The 13,907-nt window shown below is 37.6% G+C and overlaps 1 protein-coding gene across 9 annotated transcripts in view; it reads right to left on the reverse strand.

The window, feature by feature from the left end:
• Nucleotides 1–13,907, reverse strand: part of Greb1l (GREB1 like retinoic acid receptor coactivator) — a 269,832-nt gene that overhangs the window by 49,493 nt on the left and 206,432 nt on the right. For all 9 annotated transcript variants that reach the window (XR_007348873.1, XM_048806453.1, XM_015482496.2 and 6 more), the window contains one exon: nt 989–1,169. Coding sequence is in view for 8 of the 9 variants with exons in the window: in XM_048806453.1 (XP_048662410.1) it covers nt 989–1,169 (181 nt within the window). In the remaining variant the exon portion in view is untranslated. The remainder of the gene's footprint in view (nt 1–988; nt 1,170–13,907) is intronic.

The following is a 13,907-nucleotide window of genomic DNA, read 5'->3' on the forward strand; positions in this document are numbered from 1 at the left end:
TCTCTCTCTCTCTCTCTCTCTCTCTCTCTCTCTCTCTCTCTCTATATATATATATATATATACATATATATATATATTTTAATATTTGTAGTTGTAGATGGACACAATACCTTTATTTTGTTTATTTAGTTTTTTTATGTGGTGCTGGGGATCGAACCCAGTGCCTCACGTGTGTCCCTCTCTTTTAATTTTTATTTATTTTTTATTTCTTTTTTTCCCTCTCTTTTTAAAAAATGATTTGCCTTTTTAGTCCATACCTCACCAGATAATTACAATTTGATCTGGGGGCAAAACTGCTTCTATCATTCCAAACATAATGTTCTTTCATTAATACGTCCAATCAAGAAATACGATATCCTCTTAAATTGGGAAATGGGAAGGTTTCAGATCTGCTCTCAGAACATTTAAGTGGCATTTCCACTACTTTTAAAGGTAAGAGGGAAGAGAGAAAAAGAAGGAAGAGGAGGAAACACTGGAAGAGCAGTAAATGAAAAAGGGTAAGAGCTTAGGGAAGAGCTAGAGAAGGAAGCTCATCTCTCTCCTGGGAGCTTATTTCCTTGACCTCCTTCTCCCCGCCCTCTCTGAAGCAACTGAGTTCCAAGATTCTTTTTTTAAACAATTTTTTTAAAGTTATGGATGGACCTTTATTTTATTTATTTATGTGTAGTGCTGAGGATCGAACCCAGTGCGTCACACATGCTAGGCAAGTGCTCTGCCACTGAGCCCCAGCCCCAGCCCCCATGATATTCTTACGACAGTACTTCTAACAGAAATTTATAAATTCCTTCACAGTATATTTAAAATGAAATCAACACTAAATCACACGAAGAGTTGAGGGAGCAAGAAAAGATTATGAATAAGTTATCAGGAGGAAGACACTAAATGTTAGGATCCCTGGGGCTTCACACTGTCACCTTTAAAAGATTTCCTGGTGTAACAATGACTGCTATAGAAGAAATACTGTGTTTGCTCACACGAAAGCAATCACCTCGTTAGTTCCACGTGGGAGTTGTCATGAACTAGCACAAACAGTGTGTATGGGTTCTGTTTCACCCTCCTCATAAACACTTCAAACTTGCTTTGAATCTCATTGTCCAGACGAACCACGTATTTCTCTGCTCTCTGATGAGCTGTCCCATTTTCCTCCAGACCCAAGTCTACAAGGACACCTGCCAAGAAGAAAAAAAGAGTTTATCTTCCTACACACACACGTAAACTCAAATGAACTGTCGACTGATCCTGGGTACTAACTGTACACAGACATTTACTCCCTGCCAGAATTTTGAAAAGGAAATATCAGACTTCTTTTCTTGAGAACATCCCACCCTGCCTCCCGTACCTGATGCAAATAACAAGGAATGTTCTGATACATGAAGTGAAAGCAATCGAATATGGGAGATCTCTGTTTAATCAAATCCTATTTATATGCAAAGTACTTCTTGCTACTACAGACCACCACTTTAAAAAAAATTCAGCTTTGGACCACCATTCTTGACCAAATCAATATAATTGCATGAGTCTTCCTTACCCCATGTTTAGCAACAAAATATATACAAGGAAAGGAAAATATGAGTCCAAAGATACTACATTGTTAGAGTCTGTAAATAAGTCAAAATAACACCTGGCATTTTGTCAGGGGAATGTTAAAGTTCATAAACAAGTCTGGATGGTGCCTGGCAAAATGCCAGAGGGAGTGGTTTGAGAAGTAACAAAAGCGAGCCATTAAGTGTAGAGATTCCTGATTGGTTGACTGATGTATCTAGTTTATGCTAATTAGATAAGCTGTGTGGAATGTATAAATACTGCTCCTGTCCTGCAATGAACGGCTCCCACTCCTGCTGTATCAACATACACAAGTTATTCATCACCCCCCGATTATTCTGCTGCAGCCGGACTGCGGCACTACATTAGTTTGTGAGTGTTTAAGGTAATATTGGATTGCCTTTCTTTTTTTTTGGTGCTAGGGGTTGAACCCACACAGCCTTGCACAGTTAGGCAAGTGCTCTACCCTGAGCCAAACCCCTAATCCCTCTTATATAAGTTTTATACATTGATACACAGTATCTACAGCATGGGGAGCCCTCAAACATTGGGTTCAAGTACCAAATTAATAAAATGAACTAAAGTACCCATTAATTACTGTAAAATGTTAAAAAACTGAAATGTTAGTATGGTATCATTAACTCTATCTAATAAACTATTTCTCTATACAGACAATTAAAATAGTTTAGGTGCATGAAGCAATTGTTGGGATAATTGAAACACCAATTATCTTAAAATAAACATACTTTTATGAATTATGTTCATTTAATTTTTTCTAGCTTTTCTTTGAAATAATACCAGCTCAATTAACAAATACATACAGTTAGCATCTAGAAGCTATAGTACACTAATAGCCCTAATGATGTTAAAAAAGAGAGAAATGAAAGAGATGTATGTCATTACCCTAGGTACATGTATACACCAATAGTATAGAAAATAAGACCAATGATGTGACTCTATATTCTGTACAACCAGAGAATTGAAATGTTGCATTCCATTTGTGTATGATGAATTGAAATGCATTCTGCTATAATGTACAACTAAGTAGAACAAATAAAAAAATAAAAAAGAAAGAAACAAAAGAAAATAAAAAAGAGAAATGTTTTATCATATGAAAAATTTGTCATATAAGAAAAGGTAGATAGAAAGATAATTTTGCTTTCAAACATTTTTCATAAGGAGCTTTTGCTTAGGGATTGTTTTCAATTTCCACATGAATGTAATCAAATTTTGTTGTGGATATATCCAAAAGCAAGCCATCAAACATTTAATTTGATGGGTATTTTGATGTTTTGAAAGTGTTACCTATAATACTCTTTCAACATTCAATAACCATTTATTGTTCATCTACCTTGTGTCAGGAAACTATCAGGTACTAGGCCTGGTGTTACAGAGTGGAACAGGACAAGCAAAGAACTTAATCTCATGGAGCTTATAATGGAGAAGACAGATAATTTTAAAAAAGGTCATGATGGGAGACAAAGTTACTATAGGGTAGAGGAAGCCTGCAAAGCAGATAGGACCACTTAATCTCTAGGTGTGTCTGTTTCCTTATTTGTAAATGGCGAGAAGTGCCAATTGAAGTTTAGTCCTTGGGAAATAAGCAGTGTGAGTTAGGGTATCCCAATATGAAAAGATCATGGATAACTCACAAAAAGGGGAAAATATACCTTAATTATTAGAAGAGTCTTAATTATAAGAGTCTTAATTATTATAAGAGTCCACTACATTTCAGAACAAATAAACATAAGACCAATAGTATGACATTGAGAGGTTAATTCCATACATGCCCTCAACAGACCAGAGTTCCAGAGATCTAAGGGGCCGCTGAGATACACTGTGACATATCAGTCCCTGACTACGCAGCCAACCGGCTCTGCAGTGGTGAAGTTGGGTGGAGACCAAGTGGCAAAGGTTATTTCCTTTATTTCTAACTGGGCACTTTTAGATCATGATTACCTTTAAATTTATTTTAGATTTGCTTTTGCTTTCAAATTTTGTTTCTTGTTATGAAAGTGACAGATACCCATTTAGAAAAATTGTACATAAAATATGTTTAAAAAGGAAAGTGTATCCATAATTCTTTAACTCAAAATAAGCCACATCTTACATTTCTGTGCTTTCCTTCTGTGGGATTTTTATGAATATTCTCTCTGGCTTACATTTTGTAATTATATATCCTGCTTTTATTTTCACTTATAATCGTAAAGTAATAAACAAAACTATCATTGTTTTCTAATAATATGTTTATATATTATATATATATTATGTTTGTGTAGAAAACACAAAATAATCCATGGATAAATCAATTAAGTTAATAAGAATTTAGTGAAGTTGGATATACAAAATCGCTTGCAGGGATGGGAGGTAGCTCAGTGGTAGTGTATGTTTAAAATGTGTGAGGCCCAGGGTTTAATCCTCAGCACTCCCCCCCAAAATTTTTTTACAAAAATTAGTTGTAATTCTATACATCAGCAGCAAACAGTCAGGAAATATATTTTTTAAAACTCAACAAAACAGCCAGTCTTAGTGGCACATGCCTGTAATCCCAGTGACTCAGGAGGCTGAGGCAGGAGGATCACAAGTTTGAAGACAGCCTGGGCAACTTAATGAGATCCTGTACCAAAATAGAAAATAAAAAGGAAAATGTGGAAAGAGAAAAACCAAAAAATAAAAGCAAAATAAAATAAAATAAAGGGCTGGGGATGTAGCTCAGTGGTACAGTGCCCTGGTTTAAATTCTTAGCACTACAAAAATATAAAAATTAAATTTAAAAAAAAATCATAGGCTGGGGATGTAGCTAAGCAGTAGAATGCTTTCCTACCATACTCAAAGCCTTGGGTTCAATCTCAGCACTGCAAAATAAAGAGAAAATTGCAATAACATAAAAAATAGTAAGCATCTGGGAATAAATCTAAAGGCCTTTATGAAGGAATGATGAAACTATTAAGCAAGTTAAAGAAGACCTAAATTAAGCCACATGATAAAATATGGAAAATATAGTTAAATTCACCTCAAATTTATCTATAGGTTCCACATCATGCCAAAAAAATTGTTTCTTTTTTTTTGTATGAAAAATAGTTTTTTAAAATTTACATTGCATAGGGCTGGAGTTGTGGCTCAGTGGTAGAACGCTTGCCTCACATGTATGAGGCAGTGGGTTTGATTCTCAGCACATCATATAAATAAATGAATAAAATAAAGGTCCATCAACAACTAAAAAAGAAAAAAATTACATGGCAGAGCCAAGGACTAAGAAGAAAAGGTAGGAGAGATTTGCCTCACTAGAGATTTAAGAATTTGAGCTGTATTAATTAAACAGAGTTGTTTTGGCACAGGGGCAGAAACCTAGAAACAGACTCTCAATGCATATGGAAATTTGGTCACTGAAGATCAGTGCATTGAGGATCAGTGGCAGAAGGATGGGCTCTTCAATAACTAGTGCTAAAGTGCAGCGCCGTGATACACACCTGCAATCCCAGGCCCTCGGGAGGCTAAGGCAAGAGGATTGCAAGTTCACAGCCAGCTTGGGCCATTTAATTAGACCCTGTCTCAAAATAAAAAATTAAAAAAAGATTGGGGATATGGCTCAGTGGTGAGCTCCCTGGGTTCAAACTCCAGTGTCACACACACACAAAAAAAGGCACTGAACAATTGGTTAACCACGTGAAAGTAATTATATTAGATTTATTATTTTACTTTTAATTTATTATTTATATCTAATTATGTATTACACAATACACACAAAAACCCACGTGGATTAAGGACAATCGTAAATAACAAAACTCTAAAACTTTTTTGGGGGGAGTTACTGGGGATTGAACTCAGGTGCATTCAACCACTGAGCCCCATCCCCAGCCCTATTTTGTATTTTATTTAGAGACAGGGTCTCACTGAGTTGTGTAGAACCTCGCTTTTGCCGAGGCTGGCTTTGAACTCATGATCCTCCTGCCTCAGCCTCCTGAGCCACTGGGATTACAGGTGTGAGCTACCATGCCCAGCAAAATTCTAAAATTTTTAGAAGACAATGTAGAATAACTGTATGGCCTTACAAAGGATTTCTCTTTTTCTTTCTTTCTTTCTTTTTTTGGTACCCAGAGGCATTTAACCACTGAGCCACATCCCCAACCCTTCTTTTTATTTTCGCAGAAGGACAGAGTCTCACTAAGTTGCTTAGGGCCTCACCAAGTTGCTGAGGCTGGCTTTGAACTTGAAGTCCCTGTTTCTGCTTCCTGAGCTGAGCCACTGGGATTACAGGCCTACACCACCACACCTGGCTCTTATAAATGATTTCTTAAACATAAAGAGCAAATGATACATAAACTCAAGAACCTCTATTCATCAAAGACACTAAAACAAAAAGATAAGCTTCCCAAATCTGTAACAAGTGTAAAGGATTAGTATTCAGAATGTGTAATTACTTCTCTAAATCCAAGAGAAAATGGGGCAAGAAACTTAAATGGAATTTCCTGAAGAGAAAAAAACCAAACGGCCAATAAACATATGAAAAGATGTTCAAACTCATTAATAATATGGGAAATACAAATTAAAATCACAATGAAATGGCCAAATTAATTTTTAAAATTTCTTTTTGAGACAGGGTCTTGAGATATGTGGTAAGTTGGGTGTGACAGTGCTCACTTGTAATTCCAGTGACGGGGGAGACCAAGGTAGGAGGATCACAAGTTCAAGGACTGCCTCAGCAACTTGGTGAGACCCTGCCTCAAAATAAAATAAAAAAGGCTGGGATGTAATTCAGTGCCACTGGGTTCAATTCCTAGCTCCACCAAAACAACAAAAAAAAAGTGTTCTGTAAATAGAATATTAAAGAGTAGCAAAATGAATGAATCACAGCTACACACAACAGAATCAATTTCAGAGATATAAATGTGAACATAAAAGGTAAACCACAGAAGAATACATAGAACGTGGTTCTACTTATAAAAAGATCAGAAGCATATGAAATTAAATATTCTATTGTTTAGGAGTTAAGGCACTGTAGTATAACTATAAATAAAAGCAAGATATTGATAAACACAAACATTCAGGATAATAGTTACTTTAAAAGAGGAGGGACATTTGAATAAGGTCTTCAGTATTCTTCATTTTGGCATCTATTGGGTGTTTATCCTATTGTGATTGCTTTTTGTATTGTGATTTCAAATACTTTTTATCGTTTTTATCTACTCAACAATTAATTTATAACTTCTTAAAAGGTGGTATGTAAATATCTGCCCATATTTTAGAAACTATTTGAAGACAATAATTACCAAATTCCAACGGATGGCTATATTATCAATGAAATGTAACGGTCTTCCCTTCCCTTTATATATTTTGCGGGGTGGGTACTGGGGATTGAACCCAGGGGTCTCGCTAAGTTGCTGAGGTTGGCTTTGAAATTGCGATCCTCCTGCCTTAGCCTCCAAGCTGCTGGGATTATAGGCATATGCCACCAAGCCTGGCTTTGCTTTCTATTTGGAATGTTACAGAAATTGAAATGCTAGTGCAAAAAATATGTGTATACCCTTCAATTAGATAACCAATTTGTACTATTTTGCTACATTTGACTTTTCTCTTTGTCATTTTGTATTGTTGTTATTGAATAATTTAAATAAATAACATGTGCCATAGTATTTCACCCCTTAATCCTTCAATATGTATTTTTTATCAGAGCAAAGAATTCTCCTGTGCAAGTATATTATCATTATCACATCTATGGAAATGAACTAACATCAAGTACCAAGTCCAATACACAGCCCGAATGTGTGGTGTTCCACTCACTGCCCTCAAACTTTACTTTTCATTTTTAGGTTGAGAATCTGATCAAGGATTAAGCAGTGGCTGGGGACTGAGGAGATTAGGGAGATGTTGGTTAAAGAACACAATATTTCGGTGTGATAAGAATAAATTCGGGAAGTCTATTGTATAACATGATGATCAGAGTCTCACAATATAATATATACATGAAAATTACTGGGAGGATAAATTTTTTGAAGTTCTCACCACAAAAAACCTGTGAAGTAATAGATACCTTAATTCGTTGGTTTAGCTCTTCCACCATATATACCTGTATAACGACATTGTTGTGCACCATAAAAATATACAATTTGTTTGTTAATTTAAAAATAAATAATAATAAAAAGGGTTAAGGTAAAAATAAATAATAATAAAAAGGGTTAAGGTTTATACTTGGTTGTCATGTCCCTTTATACTCCATAGTTAAAACAGCCCAACAAATTCCCTTTCCTTTTTCTTTCCAGTATTTCACAACACTGCTGTTTTTTAAGCCTAGTCTGTTTTGCAAAATGCCACACCATCTGGATTGTCTGGCAACTGCCTGTGATTAAACATGAGTTAAACACTTCGAGCAATTACACCTCATTGGTGACATCATGTCCTTCCCTTTGCACCTAAGGTCAATTTGGTCCATAGCTGGAGATGCCAAAGTTTGATTACTTGGTTGGGGTACTGTCTCCTGCCAAATCTCTCCATTGTAGATACTTTTCCTTTTTGTTTTGGTGTGTGTGTGTGAGAGTGTGTGTGTGTGTGTGTGTGCGCTATGCCTCCAGTCCTTAATTGTAATTTTTTTCTTCTTTTGAGTTGTAAATGGACACAATACTTTTATTTTATTTGTTTTTATTTTTATGTGATGAGGCATGAGGCACTGGGTTCAGTCCCCAGTATCACATAAAACCCCAGCCCTGTTCTTCTTTGTCATTTTTAACCCATGGAATGATACTTGGGAGACTGCGGATATTTGTTCTCCAGTGACATTTTATCCAGTGGTGTTAGTATCCATTGATGATCCTTATAGGGACCAATAATTACATTGGCAGTAAAAAATAGGGCTTTTCTGGGGCTGAGGCTGTAGCTCAGTGGTAAACCACTCGGCCCTCACATGCGTGAGGCACTGTTTGATCCTCAGCACCACATAAAAATAAATAAATATACTGTGTTCATCTACAACGAAAAAATATACATAAAATTTTTTTTAAAAATATGGCTTTTCTCCTCTACATTTATCAACTGGCACTCTTTTGTAAAGCAGGGTTTCCCCTCACTTCTGCCCCTTTTATTTCTCAGCATTATTTTAGGCTCACAGGTTTTTAAAACAATTTCAATAGGTTACAATCCACTGCCAATGTTTCTTTTGATACTCAAAATCTGTAAATTTGTAGAGTAAAATACCCTTCAAGCAGGTTTCTTCGTCCTTTTAACCTGTCCCCAACAATTCTGAGTATGTTCTCACTTTCTGATACAACAAAATATCCCAGACTTGTCTCCACCTCAGAGCTGGAACAGTGGGGAATGGTATTAGAAGCTAAAATCTGGATGTGCTCATTGATGCTGGGATGTCACTGTTTGTAAGCTCTTTTGCTGGACAGAGATAAAAAATATATGAAGTCTTCTTCAAATTATGAGTTCACACTTACATCTCCAATTTAAATCTACAAGAAACATTCCTGGGACAGAGGTTGTAGCTCAGTGGTAGAGCACTTGCCTAGCATGTGTGAGGCACTGGGTTTGTTCCTCGGCACCACATAAAAATATGTAAATAAAATAAAGGTATTGTGTCCATCTACAACTAAGGATATTAAAAAAGGAAAACATTCCTTACTTTTCCCCATTCTATATTTGAGACTCCCTTCTTGCATGTGAGAACCTTAGTTTTCATAAAAATAGTTTAAAATGGTCACTATCACTCCCAAACCACTAACATACTAATTATTTGCATTTTTTTTTTGTGCTTAGGTTATAACACATTGATAATGTACAGTAGGAGAACTGTGTTCAAAAGTTCCCTGAATTAATTATTTTGCTATGAGGCAATGTTATCATTGTAATATGCAGTTAGATTCACATATTTCTGTTTGTATTCAATTTTAAGTCTGCTTTACCCCCATCATTTTAATTATTTAATTTTTAAATAAGTAAATGATTTTTAAGGATGAAAAGTCAAAATTATAAATGAAGTTATACTCATTCTTTTCCTGTCACTTCTACCCCAGATTGATACAACTTTTTTCCATTAGTTTCTGGGTTAGCCTTCATGTTTTGTTTTCCAAAAATAAGCACAGTGGATGAAACTTGACAACATTATGTTAAGCAAAATTTCTGAACTCAGAAAGTAAGGATCTGTTTTTCTCTCATATGTGGAAGCTAGAGAAGAAAAAGAAAGGTGGGGGGGTGGGAGTTCTTGAAAATTGAAGGGAGATCAGTAGAGGAAAGGACTGGGGGAGGGAGGAAAGAAGGAAGGGGAAATTCTTGGGAATTGGCCAGATTACTTTGTTGTAGCATGTACATGTACATATACTTAACAATGAATTCTAGCATTCTGTATAATTATAATGCACCAATAAAAAATATGGAAAAGAATAAGCACAGAGGGCTGGGAATGTAGCTGAATGGTAGACAGCTTGCCTAGGGTACACAAGTTAGATCCCCAGGACCTCAAGGCAAAAAAATAAAAATAGGCACAGAGAATCTGAAAATGGTCAGAAGTGCTGAGAAATGGCCAGTCTGATAAAGATCACTTTTGTTCTGTTTTCTTATTTATTTAATTTGTTTATCACAGTTCTATAGGATTAAATAGAAGTTTATTTTCCAACAAAGCATGAAAAAATCTGTCACATTTTCCAACTACACAATAAAAAAAAAATAGATTTCAGCCGTTCCCACCCAGGATACCAGTGGTGGTACCAGGAGGCTCAGCCAAGTCTTCCTAAATACTAAATCCTACTATTGACATGGTTGGGAACTTAGGAGGTATCATTGAGTCCTCTTTTATGACAATATTGCAACTCACTGAGTCCTATAATGGCAGTAGTAAGGAATCACTGTTCCTAAAAGGTTATTAATCTCACCCTCAGGGAGCTGCCAAAAGATGGAGTCCCAGTCATGGGCATCCCTGAAGAAATAAATGTCCATCTCTAAATGTCCCTAACAAAGACTCCAAGCAGCTAGATTGCAGCTATTTGCCCCCGCCTCACCTTTTCTTTACTGAGAAGCTACAGAATCCAAATGTGTTTACAGAACTCTTGAGCATTAAACTGTATCTTCTTTATGGAATTAGAGAAAAAACAATATCATTTCCTTTAAGGCCATCCCTCTAAAACATTAAAGAAGCAGCAATTTTTCTACAAACCAGGGACCTTGAAGGGGAATAAAACTTAGAACACGTGTCCCTTAACTTGTGAGCCCCAGTGCCATAGGCCATGAAAGTGGAAGATCTGTCTGACCAGCAGCCAGAACCCATCACTAGAAGGAGTCAATACAGTCTGTAGTCTACAAAAACTAATAAGAAGCAGCGTGCAGTGGCACACTCCTGTAATCTCAGGGACTTTGGAGGTTGAGGCAGGATGATTGCATGTTTGAGGTCACCCTCAGCTACTCTGTCTCAAAAAAATAAAAAGGGCTAGGGATGTAGCTCAGTGGTAGAACACCTCTGGGTTCAATCCCCAGTATCACAAACAAACAACAACAACAACAAAACAAACAAACAACTACCAAAAACCTGGCATTCTACTGATTAGGGTACCTGAGGGAAGACGCACTCGACCTGTACAAGAACAACATTCTAGACACACGCACTGTATACAACTCCAAAATCCTGCATACTGATAGACACACATAATGCCTACACACTGAAGGTCTGCACTCTTGACCAAAGCTGATTTCTGAAACATGTTTTGAATGAAAAAAAAATTGTTTTTGCCTGAGGATTACTCCTATGCCTAGCTGGGTTTTAAAATGTATTTTAATTTAACATTCAACTCACAAAATATTACAAAAAATTCAGCTCAGCAAATATTTATGAAGTGTCTGCTGGGTCATTGCCCAGATAGATAGACATGTTGCCTGAATATTCACTTTCTGGCTGAAGAGAAAGGTCATTCACTCATAAACACACAACTATAACCCAGAGTGTTGAGTGTCATGGCTGAGAATCTCAGGGGATCATAAGTAGTAATGCAGGATTGTGGAAGAAAAGCTGGGAAGGTTCTAGAAGTCAAAGGACCTGCAGCATTTAAAGGAAGGAATGGAGGTCATATGCTGCCAAAAGTTCAGATACAGACTTAAAAGGCACTGGTCACACTGGGGAGAGGGCCAGTCTGCAGGGTGCTGGGCATAGCGGAGGTGAGGACGTAGAGGTGACCCTGCACAACTCTTCCAGTCTGACAGGTGGCTAGAGGAGGGAGTTGGAAGGTTCAGGAGAATCAACAAAGGCTTGTTTTGTCTTTGAGAGTGAGCAGTTTTAAACTGATGGAATGAGTCCTTGAGAGAATTTGAAGATGGCATTTGAAGATGGCACTGGGAGAAGAGATAATCAATAGCTCAAGGTCCCTGAGAACAGGAGACAGCAGTATGTAGCGTGAGGTACGAGAGCCAGGCTTAAAGAGAGAAGGGCAGCCCTCCCATTGATCGGGAGGAAAGGGAAAGAGAGAGGTGTGTAAACAGGTTTCTAGATTTGAAGGCAAGACATGATTACCTGAAGTTTCTGGGGTTCTTTTCTTTGGGTAGGGGAAGGGGAAAGAGGAAACATTGGCATTTATTAAGAGAGAGGTTGAGGTGAGAGGTCTGACTGGGTGAAATGGGGGCCTGCTATAGCTAGGGTGGAGAATGGGAGAGAGATCCAACGAAAGAGCCAAAAAAGAATTAATTGCGGCAACAATTGGAAAGGTTGAATCCCTCCTTCCCCTGCAAAGAGCCCAAAACCTTGAGTACATGGCAAAGGAATCTGTGGTCTGGAACTGGGAACATGTGAACAGATGACTTCAGCATCCAGCAGGGTCTAGCACACGTCGAGGGGGAACGGTGTTTGACTATGAGGAACTGCAGGTCCCGAGCACTAGGAAACTGCCAGGTGGTCCACCCGTAAACAAGCAGATATGTTCAGTTATGTTTGTACGGAGAAACCTCTGGTGTTTCTCTTCTATCCTGGCATCCTGAGACTTTTCCCTCTCTGAATCTTGTTCCCTGCTGTCTTTATCACTGCCCAATAAATATTCTTTTTTTTTCTGATGAAATTTTAGGTGATCAACAAAAGAATATAAGATTGACGAGAACAAGAAAATATATTTTAGAAAGTAAGAATGCCTTCCTCTGCCTCTTCACTTCCCCTCCTAATCACTGCCACTTCTTAAAACTCTCTTATGTCCATTTGGACAGAGTAATCTACCTGTATGTCAGCAGACAAAACATATCTCTCTGGCTCTTTTATATTCATGTACGTGTTGAAGCACCAAATTCATTCATATTTCCCTGAGCACGATAAACGACACCCTTCCACCCAGCCCCCAGCTGGATACTGCCAGACCTGCTCCCATTTGCTGAATGCTCCCACCTGCACCATTTGAAAGCAGGGAGGACTAGAATACAGTCACTAATATTTCCTGTATTCCTCTCCCCATCGTGAACAGAAAATGGCTTACATTTTGATTGCATCAGTATCCTAGAGTTCTATGGGATGTGGAGTCTCCCTGAATGAGAAGAATTATGCTATAAATGCAGATTTTTTAAAAAAGACCCTGAAACAAAAGCATTTCCTGCAGTCTGTATTAAATAATCCTTCTCCATTGCTCACCCCAGCAGATACAAGCCTACTTTGAGCAAGCTTAAAAATGTGTATCCTGTTGCCTTTCTCTTTTCACCTTGGAATTCCTTCCATAACATTTTCTTTTCCCTTCCCATGCTCCCTCCCTTCTCTCCTTCCTTTCTTAATTAGAATTCGAGTTGAGGTATCAAATGTTTCACTTTAGTGCTGGGTCTGCAACAACGCGATGGTTTCTATTTTCATCTTTTTACTTTGAGCCACACACGGGCTGCCAAGGATGTGCCCTTTCTACATGACCTGGCAGCTCTTCCCTGCCTCGTGCTTTTCCCAGCAGGCTGGCTGCCTTCTTTAGGGAAGGAGGCAAAAGGAACCAGAAAGAAGAGACCATGGACATCACTTTTCCCTCTGCCCATTCCTTTCTTCCCCCTAGACTTCCATTCAAACATCAGCAGAGTACCTGATGGTGTCAGGCCCAAGAGAGACCCTAACTCAGGCACGAGGCATCCAACAATGAAAAAAATGGTCCTTGCTCACAAGGGACTGCCCTCTGTGACCTCAGACCAACTAAGCTCTCCTCAGTTGACATGATAAAATTGAAACCGAGTCAGTTGATTTATTGGGAAGTCTTTCTGTTTCAAGAGCTTGATAGTTAAGAAATGTTTTAATGAACAATTTCTCTTTACATCTTTTTTTTAAATATATGACAGTGGAATGCATTATAATTCTTATTACACATATAGAGCAGAATTTTTCATATCTCTGGTTGTATACAAAGTATATTCACACCAATTCATGTCTTCATACCTGTACT

Source organism: Marmota marmota, unplaced genomic scaffold (genome assembly GCF_001458135.2).
Source record: "Marmota marmota marmota unplaced genomic scaffold, marMar, whole genome shotgun sequence".
NCBI classification, from domain to species: Eukaryota; Metazoa; Chordata; class Mammalia; order Rodentia; family Sciuridae; genus Marmota; species Marmota marmota.